General features: G+C 42.1%; 1 protein-coding gene across 1 annotated transcript in view; it reads left to right on the top strand.

Moving 5' to 3' along the window:
* The window catches only part of CNTNAP5 (contactin associated protein family member 5), a 322294-nt gene that overhangs the window by 298109 nt on the left and 6296 nt on the right, over positions 1-17889 (top strand). Inside the window, exons 20-23 of the mRNA XM_072122032.1 lie at positions 4325-4455; positions 5855-5942; positions 13421-13639; positions 15777-15848. Of these exons, the coding sequence (XP_071978133.1) occupies positions 4325-4455; positions 5855-5942; positions 13421-13639; positions 15777-15848 (510 nt within the window). The remainder of the gene's footprint in view (positions 1-4324; positions 4456-5854; positions 5943-13420; positions 13640-15776; positions 15849-17889) is intronic.

The following is a 17889-nucleotide window of genomic DNA, read 5'->3' as shown; positions in this document are numbered from 1 at the left end:
GTGCACATTACTGGGAAGGGGCAGAGTGCACATTACTGGGAAGGGGCAGAGTGCACATTACTGGGGGGGCAGAGTGCACATTACTGGGGAGGGCAGAGTACACATTACTGGGGGGGGCAGAGTGCACATTACTGGGGAGGGCAGAGTGCACATTACTGGGGAGGGCAGAGTGCACATTACTGGGGGGGGGGCAGAGTGCACATTACTGGGGGGGGGCAGAGTGCACATTACTGGGGGGGGCAGAGTGCACATTACTGGGGGGGCAGAGTGCACATTACTGGGGAGGGCAGAGTGCACATTACTGGGGGGGCAGGGTGCACATTACTGGGGGGGGGGGCAGAGTGTACATTACTGGGGGGCAGAGTGCACATTACTGGGGGGCAGAGTGCACATTACTGGGGGGGCAGAGTGCACATTACTGGGGGGGGGGCAGAGTGCACATGATTGGGGGGGCAGAGTGCACTTTACTGGGGAGCAGAGTGCACATTACTGGAGGGGGGGGTAGAGGGCACATTACTGGGGGGGGGCAGAGTGCACATTACTGGGGGGGGCAGAGTGCACATTACTGGGGAGGCCAGAGTGCACATTACTGGGGGGAGGCAGAGTGCACATTACTGGGGGGGGGGCAGAGTGCACATTACTTGGGGGGGGGCAGAGTGTTCATTACTAGGGGGGGCAGTGCACAATAAGGAGCAAAAAGAAGAACTAAATGAAGAGTAAAAAATATTAAGTTGTCTGAACACTTTCTGTACGCTGTATATGCAGGACAGAGAGGGGAAAAGCTGTACAGCAACTCCATGCTAAAACCTCTGTGCACAGCAGTGTGAGGACAGGAGTGTCACATTGGTGTAACCAAGCGCCAATGCGACACAGAGAGGTGCAGCCCACGTCACATTCCCGCTGTGCGCACAGGACCTTAGGAGAATAAAAAAAGTATGAAAACCAACAGAAACTAATACAAAACAGACAAAGTAATTTACGGGCCGACAAATCTCCCACGAACAGTAAAACATAATTAGATCGGAGCAGCGCGGAACCTCCCACACGCGGTAAATACAAATGTCTCAGATGTAAATTCATTAAAAAACACTAAAACCCACAAAAAAAACTAACGAAAAACATCATTTTCTTGGGAGTTTTTTGGACGCATGGAGACAAGCGGTGATTTAATTGTATCACAATGAGGACGGAGCTAATAATACCGCAATACAGTAAGCGGGTAATTACGTTACGGCTTCACCGCGATCCGCAATGATTAATCTTCACACATGGAAATCACCGGAGAGCGTAAATCACCCGGCGGACATGTAATTATTGAGCAAAATAATTGAAAACAAGATTTGTTCCTGTAAATGTAAACCACACTCAAAATTTCAATTTGCAATATATCTCAGGATACGGAGGAATTTTTGCGCCCCCCCCCCCCCCCTCTGAAGGAGACGTCATGTGGGAAGAAGATTGTGCAACATCAATGTATAACGATGATGAGTCTGATAATGTGATATTTTACCAACAATTAGGAAATGACATTAGTTTTGCATCAAAAATAGACACTTTCTCCAGAGAGGAAGCAAAACCTGAAACCAGTCAGAAAATTCTGGTGCCGATGGATTAGGATTGGAGCAAGCCCGATGCTACACGCTGGAATTACAGAGAGGTTCCGACTCACTAGTAATTGTGGTCCAGGATACAGAGCATTTGGTTGGCCAGGGAGACCCCACTGTAATCCATCTCCCCCCTGCCGCACCCAGATTTTTAAGAGTATAGTGTGTGGCACAAGAGGGGCAAATAATCTGTGGCACAAAAGGCCTATAATATACTGAATCAGGAACTCTAAAATTCATATAGACACATCAGATACATCAGATCAGATTACATCCTGTATTATATCTCAGAGCTGCACTCACTATTCTGCTGGTGCAGTCACTGTGTACATACATGACATTACTTATCCTGTACTGATCCTGAGTTACATCCTGTATTATACTCCAGAGCTGCACTCACTATTCTGCTGCTGGTGCGGTCACTGTGCACATACATGACATTACTTATCCTGTACTGATCCTGAGTTACATCCTGTATTATACTCCAGAGCTGCACTCACTATTCTGCTGCTAGTGCAATCACTGTGTACATACATGACATTACTTATCCTGTACTGATCCTGAGTTACATCCTGTATTATACTCCAGAGCTGCACTCACTATTCTGCTGGTGCAGTCACTGTGTACATACATGACATTACTTATCCTGTACTGATCCTGAGTTACATCATGTATTATACTCCAGAGCTACACTCACTATTCTGCTGCTGGTGCAGTCACTGTGTACATACATGACATTACTTATCCTGTACTGATCCTGAGTTACATCCTGTATTATACTCCAGAGCTGCACTCACTATTCTGCTGGTGCAGTCACTGTGTACATACATGACATTACTTATCCTGTACTGATCCTGAGTTACATCCTGTATTATACCCCAGAGCTGCACTCACTATTCTGCTGGTGCAGTCACTGTGTACATACATGACATTACTTATCCTGTACTGATCCTGAGTTACATCATGTATTATACTCCAGAGCTACACTCACTATTCTGCTGCTGGCGCAGTCACTGTGTACATACATGACATTACTTATCCTGTACTGATCCTGAGTTACATCCTGTATTATACCCCAGAGCTGCACTCACTATTCTGCTGGTGCAGTCACTGTGTACATAAATGACATTACTTATCCTGTACTGATCCTGAGTTACATCCTGTATTATACTCCAGAGCTGCACTCACTATTCTGCTGCTGGTGCAGTCACTGTGTACATACATGACATTACTTATCCTGTACTGATCCTGAGTTACATCATGTATTATACCCCAGAGCTGCACTCACTATTCTGCTGCTGGTGCAGTCACTGTGTACATACATGACATTACTTATCCTGTACTGATCCTGAGTTACATCATGTATTATACTCCAGAGCTACACTCACTATTCTGCTGCTGGTGCAGTCACTGTGTACATACATGACATTACTTATCCTGTACTGATCCTGAGTTACATCCTGTATTATACCCCAGAGCTGCACTCACTATTCTGCTGCTGGTGCAGTCACTGTGTACATACATGACATTACTTATCCTGTACTGATCCTGAGTTACATCCTGTATTATACCCCAGAGCTGCACTCACTATTCTGCTGGTGCAGTCACTGTGTACATACATGACATTACTTATCCTGTACTGATCCTGAGTTACATCATGTATTATACTCCAGAGCTACTCTCACTATTCTGCTGCTGGTGCAGTCACTGTGTACATACATGACATTACTTATCCTGTACTGATCCTGAGTTACATCCTGTATTATACCCCAGAGCTGCACTCACTATTCTGCTGGTGCAGTCACTGTGTACATAAATGACATTACTTATCCTGTACTGATCCTGAGTTACATCCTGTATTATACTCCAGAGCTGCACTCACTATTCTGCTGCTGGTGCAGTCACTGTGTACATACATGACATTACTTATCCTCTACTGATCCTGAGTTACATCCTGTATTATACTCCAGAGCTGCACTCACTATTCTGCTGCTGGTGCAGTCACTGTGTACATACATGACATTACTTATCCTGTACTGATCCTGAGTTACATCCTGTATTATACTCCAGAGCTGCACTCACTATTCTGCTGCTGGTGCAGTCACTGTGTACATACATGACATTACTTATCCTGTACTGATCCTGAGTTACATCCTGTATTATACTCCAGAGCTGCACTCACTATTCTGCTGCTGGTGCAGTCACTGTGTACATACATGACATTACTTATCCTGTACTGATCCTGAGTTACATCCTTAGGCTACATTCACACGATGTATGCCCGCTGTACCATTGTACGGCGGGCATACATCTGCGCTGCGGAGAGGAGCAGGGGATGCACGCTGCTCACCCCGCCCCTATCGATAGGAAGATACAGCGCATGGCGCCGTATCACGGGAAAAGATAGGACATGTCCTATCTTTTATCGGGCTACGAAGCGGTACGGTGCCGCACGTGAGCCCATAGTAGTGTATGGGGGACGTATATCGGCCGTACATACGTCGGCTGTATATATATCCCCCATACATGTGTGTGAATGTAGCCTAACATCCAGTATTATACTCCAGAGCTGCACTCACTATTCTGCTGCTGGTGGAGTCACTGGGTACATACATGACATTTCTTATCCTGTACTGATCCTGAGTTACATCCTGTATTATACTCCAGAGCTGCACTCACTATTCTGCTTTGGTAATTCTCATTTCTCTTTGGTTTTCCAGGTAGTCTGCAGGTGAGATATAAACTTGGTAAGGACGGATCCTTTGTATTCACATTAGACTCTGAGAGACTGGACAACCGGAGACTTCATCATGTAAAGATCAGCAGAGAAGGACGGGAATTAACTATTCAGGTACAGACCGAAACTTTTCTAAATGTGGAAGAATCTTTCTGTTTGTGGTTATTTCGATGTTTTTGTGACCTTCTATGACTCCGCCTCCTGCGCTGTCTATAACATCTACATTGTAACTAAAAGCAAAACTTCTTTATTAAATCGCAACGATGTAAATCCTTGAAACGTTTGACCTTCTTACACCTTTAATAGTCCTAATAAAACTTGTAGTCATTGCAGAGGCTCATTAGCTGCATCTTTTTCATCTGTATGTGCATGTATGGCTCTGTATCCATATATATGGCCGTATACAATGCACAACCGTATGCAGCCTGTATGCAATCCATATATTATACATTCACTTCTAGGGGCTTATAGATGCAAATACACAAGAAAATAGGACATGCTCTATACAGGAAGTCCCCGGGTAGGGTCTGTAGGTTTGTTCTTAAGTTGAGTTTGTATGTAAGTCGGAACTGTATATTTTATCATTGTAATCCCAGCCAGAACTTTTTTGGTCCCTGTGACAATTGGATTTTAAAAATGTTGGGTTGTCATAAGAATCAGGATTAACCCTAAATCTTCATTACAGACGCCTGTGATATCTGTTAAAGCTGTTTATTGTAGCCTAGGACTAAAGTACAATAAATTACCAATATCCAGAGGTCCGTTTGTAACTAGACGTTATATGTAAGTCGAATGTTCTTAAGTAGGGCACCACCTGTATTTTTTGTACAGCTCAAAAACGGTACAGTGCCCTGCTTAGTGGTTAGCATTACAGCCTTGCAGCGCTGGGGACCTGGGTTCATGTCCCAGGGTGAACATCTGCAAAGAGATTTTATGTTCTCTCTGTGTTTACGTGGGTTTCCTCCGGATCTTCCGGTTTCCTCCCACACTCCAAAACATACTGGTAGGTTGCTTAGATTTTGAGCTTTGTTATTCTGTTATTCCCCTCTTCTATCATGTTATAACAGGGCTTTAGCCAATAACTATGGAATTCAAAAAATTTGACATTTCCAGTGAAAGGTTTTAGGTAATTGCAGGAGCGGGGACACAAAGTGCATTTGAAGGAAGGATCATTGCAAATATTTAATAACATACTATTTTTATTTGAACTTGTAAATAGACAGAATTGTACAATGTATCATGTTTTGTATCATACGGCTGCAGCATCAATACAAACCTATGTGTCACCATAGCAACATTCTATTTCTGTCTCATACGTCTCCCGTATTCTGTGCTCCTACCAGGATGTATGACACAATGGAGTCTTATACAAGAATGAAGGATTTTGTTTGTAGTCTGTTGCCATAAAAGCATCACTGATCTACATAAAAGACCACATATTAAATCAAAAGGAGACCCTGAGACTGATAAGATTTCATAATTATTGCATCTAATGCACTGCTTTGGATTTTAGATTGACAAGACAATAAAGCAGAAGCAGAACTTCTCATCAGACGTCTACTTCAAGGCTCTGAAGTCTCTGACACTGGGGAAGGTTTTGGGTGAGTCTTTGGTTCTATACTACAAGAATGTAGCTACTATAATACTGCCCCTATGTACAAGAATATAACTACTATAATACTGCCCCCTATGTACAAGAATATAACTACTATAATACTGCCCCCTATGTACAAGAATATAACTATAATACTGCCCCTATGTACAAGAATATAACTACTATAATACTGCCCCCTATGTACAAGACTATGACTACTATAATACTGCTCCCTATGTACAAGAACATAACTACTATAATACTACCCCCTATGTACAAGAATATAACTATAATACTGCCCCTATGTACAAGAATATAACTACTATAATACTGCCCCTAAGTACAAGAATATAACTACTATAATACTGCCCCCTATGTACAAGAATATAACTACTATAATACTGCCCCCTATGTACAAGAATATAACTACTATAATACTGCCCCCTATGTACAAGAATATAACTACAATAATACTGCCCCCTATGTACAGGAATATAACTACTATAATACTGCCCCCTATGTACAAGAATATAACTACTATAATACTGCCCCCTATGTACAAGAATATAACTACTATAATACTGCCCCTATGTACAAGAATATAACTGCTATAATACTGCCCCCTATGTACAAGAATATAACTACAATAATACTGCCCCTATGTACAAGAATATAACTGCTATAATACTGCCCCCTATGTACAAGAATATAACTACTATAATACTGCCCCTATGTACAAGAATATAACTGCTATAATACTGCCCCCTATGTACAAGAATATAACTACTATAATACTGCCCCCTATGTACAAGAATATAACTACTATAATACTACCCCTATGTACAAGAATATAACTACTATAATACTGCCCCCAATGTACAAGAATATAACTACAATAATACTGCCCCTATGTACAAGAATATAACTGCTATAATACTGCCCCCTATGTACAAGAATATAACTACTATAATACTGCCCCCTATGTACAAGAATATAACTACTATAATACTACCCCTATGTACAAGAATATAACTACTATAATACTGCCCCCTATGTACAAGAATATAACTACTATAATACTGCCCCCTATGTACAAGAATATAACTACTATAATACTACCCCTATGTACAAGAATATAACTACTATAATACTGCCCCCAATGTACAAGAATATAACTACTATAATACTGCCCCTATGTACAAGAATATAACTACTATAATACTGCTCCTATGTACAAAAACATAACTACTATAATACTACCCCCTATGTACAAGAATATAACTATAATACTGCCCCTATGTACAAGAATATAACTACTATAATACTGCCCCTAAGTACAAGAATATAACTACTATAATACTGCCCCCTATGTACAAGAATATAACTACTATAATACTGCCCCCTATGTACAAGAATATAACTACTATAATACTGCCCCCTATGTACAAGAATATAACTACAATAATACTGCCCCCTATGTACAGGAATATAACTACTATAATACTGCCCCCTATGTACAAGAATATAACTACTATAATACTGCCCCCTATGTACAAGAATATAACTACTATAATACTGCCCCTATGTACAAGAATATAACTGCTATAATACTGCCCCCTATGTACAAGAATATAACTACAATAATACTGCCCCTATGTACAAGAATATAACTGCTATAATACTGCCCCCTATGTACAAGAATATAACTACTATAATACTGCCCCCTATGTACAAGAATATAACTACTATAATACTACCCCTATGTACAAGAATATAACTACTATAATACTGCCCCCAATGTACAAGAATATAACTACTATAATACTGCCCCCTATGTACAGGAATATAACTACTATAATACTGCCCCCTATGTACAAGAATGTAACTACTATAATACTGCCCCCTATGTACAAGAATATAACTACTATAATACTGCCCCCTATGTACAAGAATATAACTACTATAATACTGTCCCCTTATGTACAAGAATATAACTACTATAATACTGCCCCCTATGTTCAAGAATATAACTACTATAATACTGCCCCCAATGTACAAGAATATAACTACTATAATACTGCCCCCTATGTACAAGAATGTAACTACTATAATACTGCCCCCTAAGTACAAGACTATAACTACTATAATACTGCCCCCTATGTACAGGAATAGAACTACTATAATACTTCCCCCTATGTACAGGAATATATCTACTATAATACTGCCCCCTATGTACAAGAATATAACTACTATAATACTGCCCCCTATGTACAAGAATATAACTACTATAATACTGCCCCCTATGTACAAGAATATAACTACTATAATACTGCCCCCTATGTACAAGAATATAACTACTATAATACTGCCCCTATGTACAAGAATATAACTACTATAATACTGCCCCATATGTACAAGAATATAACTACTATAATACTGCCCCCTATGTACAGGAATATAACTACTATAATACTGCCCCCTATGTACAAGAATATAACTACTATAATACTGCCCCCTATGTACAGGAATATAACTACTATAATACTGCCCCCTATGTACAAGAATATAACTACTATAATACTGCCCCCTATGTACAAGAATATAACTACTATAATACTGCCCCCTATGTACAAGAATATAACTACTATAATACTGCCCCCTATGTACAGGAATACAACTACTATAATACTGCCCCCTATGTACAAGAATATAACTACTATAATACTGCCCCCAATGTACAGGAATATAACTGCTATAATACTGCCCCCTGTGTACAAGAATATAACTACTATAATACTGCCCCCTAAGTACAAGAATATAACTACTGTAATACTGCCCCCTATGTACAGGAATACAACTACTGTAATACTGCCCCCTATGTACAGAAATATATCTACTATAATACTGCCCCCTATGTACAGGAATACAACTACTGTAATACTGCCCCCTATGTACAGAAATATATCTACTATAATACTGCCCCCTATGTACAGGAATATAACTACTATAATACTGCCCCCTATGTACAGGAATATAACTACTATAATACTGCCCCCTATGTACAGGAATATAACTACTATAATACTGCCCCCTATGTACAGGAATATAACTACTATAATACTGCCCCCTATGTACAAGAATATAACTACTATAATACTGCCCCTATGTACAAGAATATAACTACTATAATACTGCCCCCTATGTACAAGAATATAACTACTATAATACTGCCCCCTATGTACAAGAATATAACTACTATAATACTGCCCCCTATGTACAAGAATGTAACTACTATAATACTGTCCCTAGGTACAAGAATATAACTACTATAATACTGCTCCCTATGTACAAGAATATAACTACTATAATACTGCCCCCTATGTACAGGAATATAACTACTATAATACTGCCCCCTATGTACAAGAATATAACTACTATAATACTGCCCCCTATGTACACGAATATAACTACTATAATACTGCCCCTTATGTACAAAAATATAACTACTATAATACTGCCCCCTATGTACAAGTGTATAACTACTATAATACTGCCCCCTATGTACAAGTGTATAACTATGTACCCCCTATGTATGTAGAAGTATATAGATGTAGTGTTGCAGTACTTTCTCCGTCCTGGCTGTGACACATGATGGGATATTGACCTTGCTCTGCCTCGGCCCCTGGAGAGGTGATTGCTGCCAGTATTTTGTGCTACAGAAGTGACAGCGGGTTCTGCAATGAATATTTATAAAATAACTGGATCTGGGAAAATAAGAGTTTGAAGGTTGGATGTTTTTTTCATGTATCAGGTGAAGTTTTCTGGAAGGTTTTCATTTTGTTACTGAATATTTCACCATCTATTTTACCTGCAATTTCCAAGTCAAATCTTTGGATTTTTTTTCACCTAAATTACAAATTTGTTATGAACAATGTAGCAAACATTAACCTGAAATTTAACCCATAACATTCCTTCAAAATGAATGATTTCTAATGAAAAAGAATTTTGACCCCACAGACTGCCCCCAGTGTTATGTATTGTCCCATGACATGTGTAATGAGACTTTTTTGTATGTTGTTAGTTGCAGCAGGACTTTGATATATGGATTTATATTCCAGGATTGTAGCTTCTCTAAGTGCGCTGGAGGTGTGTCCTCACACTGCTGTGCTTTCTGCAGTTATTGTTATATATTTTCCCTGTAGGGATGTGAAGTCATACCCTTCTTTATGTTGTTAGTAGTAGAAGGACTATGAAACATGGATTTATATTCCAGGATTGTAGCTTTGCCCAGTGTAATGTCCTTACACTGCTATGACGTGGGACCTCTGCACAGATCTGTTCCGCAGCTCTTCCATCAGCTCTGAGAGGCTGACATGTACATTTCTTACTCAGAGAAGGGAGGGCCTGTGGATCAGTGTAATAAACAGCACATTGGCCAGAACAGCAAGGACACCTCCCCAGTGCACCCTGGGAACCTATAATCTTGGAATATAAAACCATATTTCATAGTCCTGCTGCTACTAACTATATACACAAATTTTATATTACACATCTCTCAAAACATTAGGGGTCATTTACTAAGGGCCCGATTCGCGTTTTCCCGACGTGTTACCCGAATATTTCCGATTTGCGCCGATTTCCCCTGAATTGCCCCGGGATTTTGGCGCACGCAATCGGATTGTGACGCATCGGCGCTGGCATGCATATGGCGCTGGCATGGAAATCGGGGCCGTGGCCGGACTAAAACCCGACAGATTCGGAAAAACTGCCGCATTTAAAAAAAAAATGTGTTGCGAAAATTGCACTTACCTTCACTCAGCCCGAGCCGGTGTACTCCAGTGCGTTCCGATGCTTTTCAGCACAGGAGGAACTACCTTAATAAATCCCGGCCAGACCCGAATCCAGTGCAGAGAACGCGCCGCTGGATCGCGAATGGTCCGGGTAAGTAAATCTGCCCCATTGGCTGCAGAGTGCACAGAGCACAGCAGGGTCAGGTCAGACCCCAGTGCACTTGATGAAGCTACTATCCTGGAATATAAATCCTGCTGCTACTAACAACATATACAAAGGTCTGATTATACATCTGTGCAAGGACAACACATAACAGTAACTGCAGAGAGCACAGGGCACAGCAGTGTAAGGTATGATTACTCATCTCTCAAATGACAATACACGACACTGGCTGCAGAGAGCACAGAGCACAGCAGTGTGAGGTCTGATTACTCATCTCTCCAAGGATAATACAGAACACTGGCTGCAGAGAGCACAGCAGTGTGAGGGCACACCCTCATTGCACTTGGACAAGCTACAATCCTGAAATATAAATCCATATATTAAAGTCCTCTGCTACTAATAACACAAAGGTCTGAATGAACACATCAAGTGGGAAAACAGCTAATACTGGCTGCAGAGAGCACAGAGCTCAGCAGTGTGAAGGTATATGCCCAGTGAATTTGTAGTAGCTGCAATCCGGGAATAAAGCAGGGGCAAGGTATCTTCCACCTCCTCTCTCCGTACTTGCAATGCAGTAACCTACTGTCTAGTTGACTCCTCCATTTGGGTCATAAGCGTCTCTGACCACGTGAGAGGGGTCCGTGATGTTGCAGATGCTCATCCTATGACCCATTACTTGCAGTCATGTGATTGACAGCACTTCTGGACCCACTAAACTGGAAGCAAGTAGCTGAGAGCAGATCCACTAGGAGAGGCAGCTAGAGGATGGGAAATACAGATCATTTCTTAGGATCCCCTCTATGGTCATGATAGTAATGGCTTATGTCAGAGGTCACAGGTTGAGCAGAGGTCTCCACAGGAGGCCGTATCCAAGAGAAGCCCCATGTGAAAACGTACAACAATATGTGGCAAATATTTCATCTGAAGTAATAAGATACACGGTGACGGCTTCTCTGCAGCGCAAATTGGCACCATAAAAATAGCATAAAATGATGTGAGATTTGTGCCTTTGGAGCTCAGATTAATATAGGATAACATGGAAAGTGGGCGAGAATGTAATGAGCTCACCCGTAACTCGCTCCGAGCGGAAAATATGTTACTGTGTTATATATGAGAAAATCTATATGTTTATATATAGGAGGAGATGAGATAAAGAGTGGGAGGGAGTAAGTAAATACATTAACAATCACCTGTGGATTCAATGGGGCTCATTTACTAAGGGTCGCGCTGCACTTTTGTCGGACTGTTCACGTTTTTCGTGGCTATAGCGTCTTGCACAGGTATTTAAGAAGTGTCTGCACTGGGATTGTGTCGCATAGGACCCCTTTGTGGCACAGCTGGGCTGCTTCCATGCGACACAAATTAGGGGGTGTGCGGTGGATGATTCCAACTGATTCAGATTGAGCGCCGTATTTTACTTTCAAAATGTATCGCCAGCTCTATAAGGTGCACCACAAGAAAGATGGTGAACTCTGTTGGGCCAGTGCAGGGAAGCGACACATTTATGATTTCTGGCGCATGATTTTAGTGAATCGCTGCATTATACAAGGACAATGCATTTTCAGTGAACTCGAGTGACCTTGTAAGTAAATAAGCCCCAATGTGTTTCATTGTTATTTCTGGGACGCCTTGTGCTGTCTGTGTATCAGAACTTCAGTTACATTGGGGAACGTTTACTTACCCGGTCCAAGGAGTTCACAGTGCATTGCCCAATGATTCACTAAGATCGTGCGCCCCATATCCTGCATGTGTCGCTTCTTCGCTCAGGTCCGACGGAGTTCACCTTCTTCCCGGTGCATGTAATTGCATTGTCTTGTGACACAATTGTAAAGTTAAATCCTGCGCTCAGGCTGAATCAGTCAGATCATCCACTGGCCCACCCCCCTGATTTCTGTCACATGGAAACCAGCGCAGCTGCGGCAAAATCCCATCACGTGCGACACAATCCCATCGCAAACCCCTGTTAAATACCTGGCAAAGCTGCGCAAATCCCAAAAACCGTTAACAGTCCGACAAAAGTGCGATCCGCGACCCTTAGTAAATGAGCCCCATTGTGTTTGTTTACAATTATAACTTGATACAATGAAACAACATTGTTTGTTTACAATTAGAACTTGATACAATGAAACAACATTGTGTTTGTTTACAATTAGAACTTGATACAATGAAACAACGTTGTCCAAGCGCTCGGTGACTTCCAGGGTTTCTTATTTTTTCTATCAGTCTTTACCTCCATTATTCTATCATGGGAATATCCTGATTTTCTATGATGCAGCCTCCGCGGATTTCTTCCTCCATAATTCTGCGCCCTTTGTTATGAATCTGGCAAGTTAGAAATTTCATAATAACTTTGATTAAATTAGAATTATAATAGATAATAGGCAGAGAAGCCGCGGCTAATAAGATGAGAAGGAACGCGTGTGACAGCGATGGAGTCTTCATGCTCGCGGCTGACTCCAGAATATTAGTCAAGGTTCTTCTATTTCTGCATCATCTTTGTAACCATCTCCCTCCATGATCTTCTATCTACAGATAACCCTGCACTTGATCCAGAAATCTCCCGCATTAAAGCGATCGGTTTTATCGGATGTCTGTCTGCGGTCCAGTACAACCATGTGACACCTCTAAAAGCCGCCCTCCGGCACCCCAGTCTGGCCCCGGTCACCGTCTCCGGATCTCTGACTGAATGTAGCTGTGGATCCGTCACTGAGAGTGACCTCAGCACAATCACCACCACCTACTCCTCCTCAGGTAGGTCTTCTCCCAGTGTAACCTCCCGTTATGTGTTTGTTCTGTGTCTAGATGGTGAATGCAGAAGCTCTTTCTTCCTCTCTCACAGCAGGATCATTTTATTTTTCTTGATTGGATATCATTCGCGTACTTGAAATTTAAAAAAAACTAGAAAATACGTTTTTCCTGAGCTCGTGTTTTCCATTAATTCTGTGACCAGATTGTGATTGTAGCAGCTCTTCCTTCCCCTCTCACAGCATAAACTTCAATAAGTAGCCTAATGATATTCTCTGAAAATAAGATCCCAACTCAAAGAATCTTTTCCATTTAGTCGCACTTTTTTCTTCCTTTTCTCTATGTCCTGATTGATAATTAAGCAGCTCTTCCTTCCCCTCTCACAGAATACTTCCCAGTAACATGCTGAATGATATGACTTATGCTTTCTCAGTGTGTGTTTTCTCCAGGAGCTTTGTGTTCTGTGTACACATTATAATTGGTGAAGTTCTCTCTCCCCTCTCTCAGCATGAGCTCCAGTAAACGTCTTGTTACATACATTGTTACAGTGAAGTGTTCTATGTCCGGCTTGTGACTAGAGCTGCTTTTCCATCCCCTCTCCCACGATACTTTCCAATGACTAGTTGAATGTCATCCAATTTCAAAAAGAACCCAGTTATAGTAGTTTTCCGAGTTAAAAAACATATGTCAAACTTTCTGGGATTAACCCTTTACTCTTGATATAAGTTTCAGTGGAAATAATATTATTATTATTTTTATTATTAATTCCTTTATTTATATAGCGCACACAGATTACGCAGCGCTGCACAGAGCTTGCCAAATCAGTCCCTGTCCCCATGGGGCTCACATTCTAATCAACCTACCAGTATATTTTGGAGTGTGGGAGGAAACCGGAGGACCCGAAGGAAACCCACACAAACACAGAGAGAACATACAAACTCTTTGCAAATGTTGACCCTGGGACTTGAACCTAGGACCCCAGCGCTGCAAGGTTGTAATACAAACCACTGAGCCCCCGTGCTGAAATTAATAAAATAAAAAATATTACCATGATGTTGCACCACTCTGGAATTCTAGCCTAAGGAATGGGCTAAGCTGTAATGCCAGGAAGAGCCTAAGGTCAGGAGTGGCGCTGTTTCAAATTTTAAAGAATTCCTTTCCCGGTTAGCGAGACAACCTTAATGGACACACGGCCGCCCACAGCAGCTCTTGTACTTAATAAACTCAACACATTCATTTTGTAAAGAGCTTTTGGTGATGGCGGAGGAGGGGGAGCGATTGCAAATGAGCAATTCCTAAGCGTTGCGTTTAATTGCAGCCCGTCTCCGTTAATGCGTCTAGTAATGGAGACCATTTACGAATATTCATCAATTTTTATAGACACATTTCTAAAACCCAAACATTAGAAACCCGACTCTGCTGCGGCGAACAGCGATACAATGAGCCGCGCTGATAATTGACAGTTACCGGGGTCTAATGAAAGACTCTGATACTGACAAAACGCTCGGGCGAGTGGGTGGCGGGCGGAAGCGGGAGGGAGAGAGGGAGCAACCTACCTGCAAGACAAAGTGTAGAGGTTACAGGGTGAACGTAACATAATCTCGCATGGAGATGGTAATTACACTGACACGGCAGATTCTTACAGATCTCTATGTGACGGTTCACCACGTCCAGTATTATGTGGCTACCAGTAAGTCACTCACCTACATCCTTGTTATGGAGATGCCAGACGCCGGGTTTATGGACCGCAGACACAAGCTGTCACCATGGCGGTGAATGCAGAGGAATGTCACAATGTTACCATCTTATGTTACATATATTAAAAAGCAGGAGACATTAGAAACACGTCTTCCAAACACAGCGCCACATCGGTGATGTGGTAGGGTCTGGTACTGCAGCACCTCTGATCTGATTGCCCCCCCCCCCCCCCCCAGTCTTGAGGACACAAGAGGTGATCAATGGCAAACATTTCCAGAGACAAAAAATTGGTCCTGTTAGATTCATCAAGATCAGGGCGGCTCATCTAAGGAATGGAATAACTGCAATAACCTGACGCTCTGGATAGGACTGTCCCCCTCCACCCAATAATCCATAGATATGTGTTAGATCCACTGATATCCTCATAGATACTTTGTTTCCGCAGATCCCTTTGGGAAGACGGATGATCGGGAGCCGCTGACCAATGAAATGAGGAGCGGTCCTGCGGTCATAGGAGGTAGGCTACCATCTACTGCCTGATCACTCTGTTATCTGTGCTGTTACATGGGACTGCAAGACAAATCCACTACATGATTTGTACTGAGAGATATCACTGTGTTATCTGTGGTGTTACATAGGACTGCAGGACACATCTACTACATGATCTGTACTCAGAGAGATATCACTGTGTTATCTGTGCTGTTACATAGGACTGCAGGACACATCTACTACATGATCTGTACTCAGAGATATCACTGTGTTATCTGTAGTGTTACATAGGACTGCAGGTCACATCTACTACATGATCTGTACTCAGAGATATCACTGTGTTATCTGTGGTGTTACACAGGACTGCAGGACACATCTACTACATGATCTGTGCTCAGAGATATCACTGTGTTATCTGTGGTGTTACATAGGACTGCAGGACACATCTACTACATGATCTGTACTCAGAGAGATATCACTGTGTTATCTGTGGTGTTACATAGGACTGCAGGACACATCTACTACATGATCTGTACTCAGAGAGATATCAATGTGTTATCTGTGGTGTTACATAGGACTGCAGGACACATCTACTGCATGATCTGTACTCAGAGAGATATCACTGTGTTATCTGTGGTGTTACATAGGACTGCAGGTCACATCTACTACATGATCTGTACTCAGAGATATCATTGTGTTATCTGTGGTGTTACATAGGACTACAGGACACATCTACTACATGATCTGTAATCAGAGATATCACTGTGTTATCTGTGGTGTTACATAGGACTGCAGGTCATATCTACTACATGATCTGTACTCAGAGATATCACTGTGTTATCTGTGGTGTTACATAGGACTGCAGGGCACATCTACTACATGATCTGTACTCAGAGATATCACTGTGTTATCTGTGCTGTTACATAGGACTGCAGGACACATCTCCTACATTTATTCATGGTGTGATGGAGCTGAGTTCCCGGTTAAGCTTTGCTACATTTCTCTTAGATGAGAAGTTTATTTAGTTTTCTTATGGGTGAACCTTCGTATGTTTGTTCCATTATTGCTGGATCTGATCATGTTCTCCGCTCTGATCCCTTTTAGACGCCGCTCGCTGTTATATATCTCTTTAATTGGCTTTGTTCTTGGCGCGACATTTTCAGAACAGCTTATCTTTCCTCATTGCCGGCCATGACAAGCCATCGATCAGCGGGCGGCTGCGGAGTTGTAACCTTTCAGTCTATGTGGAATGATTCTTCATGGAAAACCCCTCTAATCCCCATCACACCCCTCAAAGCTGAGACTTTGCTACATTTGTAACGGTCCAGAAAATCTTACTGTAAGCAAAACCTTCACTGCCCGCGCATTGATACATTGGGGCAAATTTACTTACCCGGTCCTGTTGTGATCCCGCGGTGTGTTGTCCGACGTGGATTTTGGTCCAGCGCGATTCATTAAGATCGTGCGTCCGAGTTCCTGCATCCGTCGCTGCTGTGCTGAGGTCCGCCGGAGTTCACCTGCTGAGTGCTGATCTTGCGACACAAATCCTTTTTTAAATTCTGCAGTTTGTCAGAATCCGTCGGGTTGTCCGACAACCACGCCCCCCCCGATTTATTTCGAATACAAGCCAGCGACGATGCGCCTCAATCCGATCGCCTGCGCCAAAAAACCTGGGTAATTTGGCGCAATTAGGCGCAAAATGGAAATATTCGGGAAACCCAACCGAATCGCGGTCCGGGGACCCTTAGTAAATTTGTCCCATTGGGGCAGATGTATTATAGTATATGCGCCAAAAAATTGCCGGAAAAAAAAATCATTTATAATGTGTTTGTGCCAGACCCGTCTGTCTTTTCTTTGCGCAAGTGGGCGTGGCCTATATTTTCCACATCATCCGCCACATTTATGTTGAGTTTGTCAGCTTTTTTGAGGCACAATTTTTGGCACAGAACAGACCAGGAAAAAAATGGTCTGAAATCAAAAGAAAAAAAGGCGCAGTCCATGTAAGATTTTTTGCGCACGCCTCATTTGTGTCGTCAGTTTTATGGCGCCCGACTGATCAGTTCAGTCTG

Source organism: Engystomops pustulosus, chromosome 8 (assembly GCF_040894005.1).
Source record: "Engystomops pustulosus chromosome 8, aEngPut4.maternal, whole genome shotgun sequence".
Taxonomy (NCBI): domain Eukaryota; kingdom Metazoa; phylum Chordata; class Amphibia; order Anura; family Leptodactylidae; genus Engystomops; species Engystomops pustulosus.
Note: the sequence above shows the minus strand (reverse complement) of the source record. Positions and strands in the feature narration are given on the sequence as shown.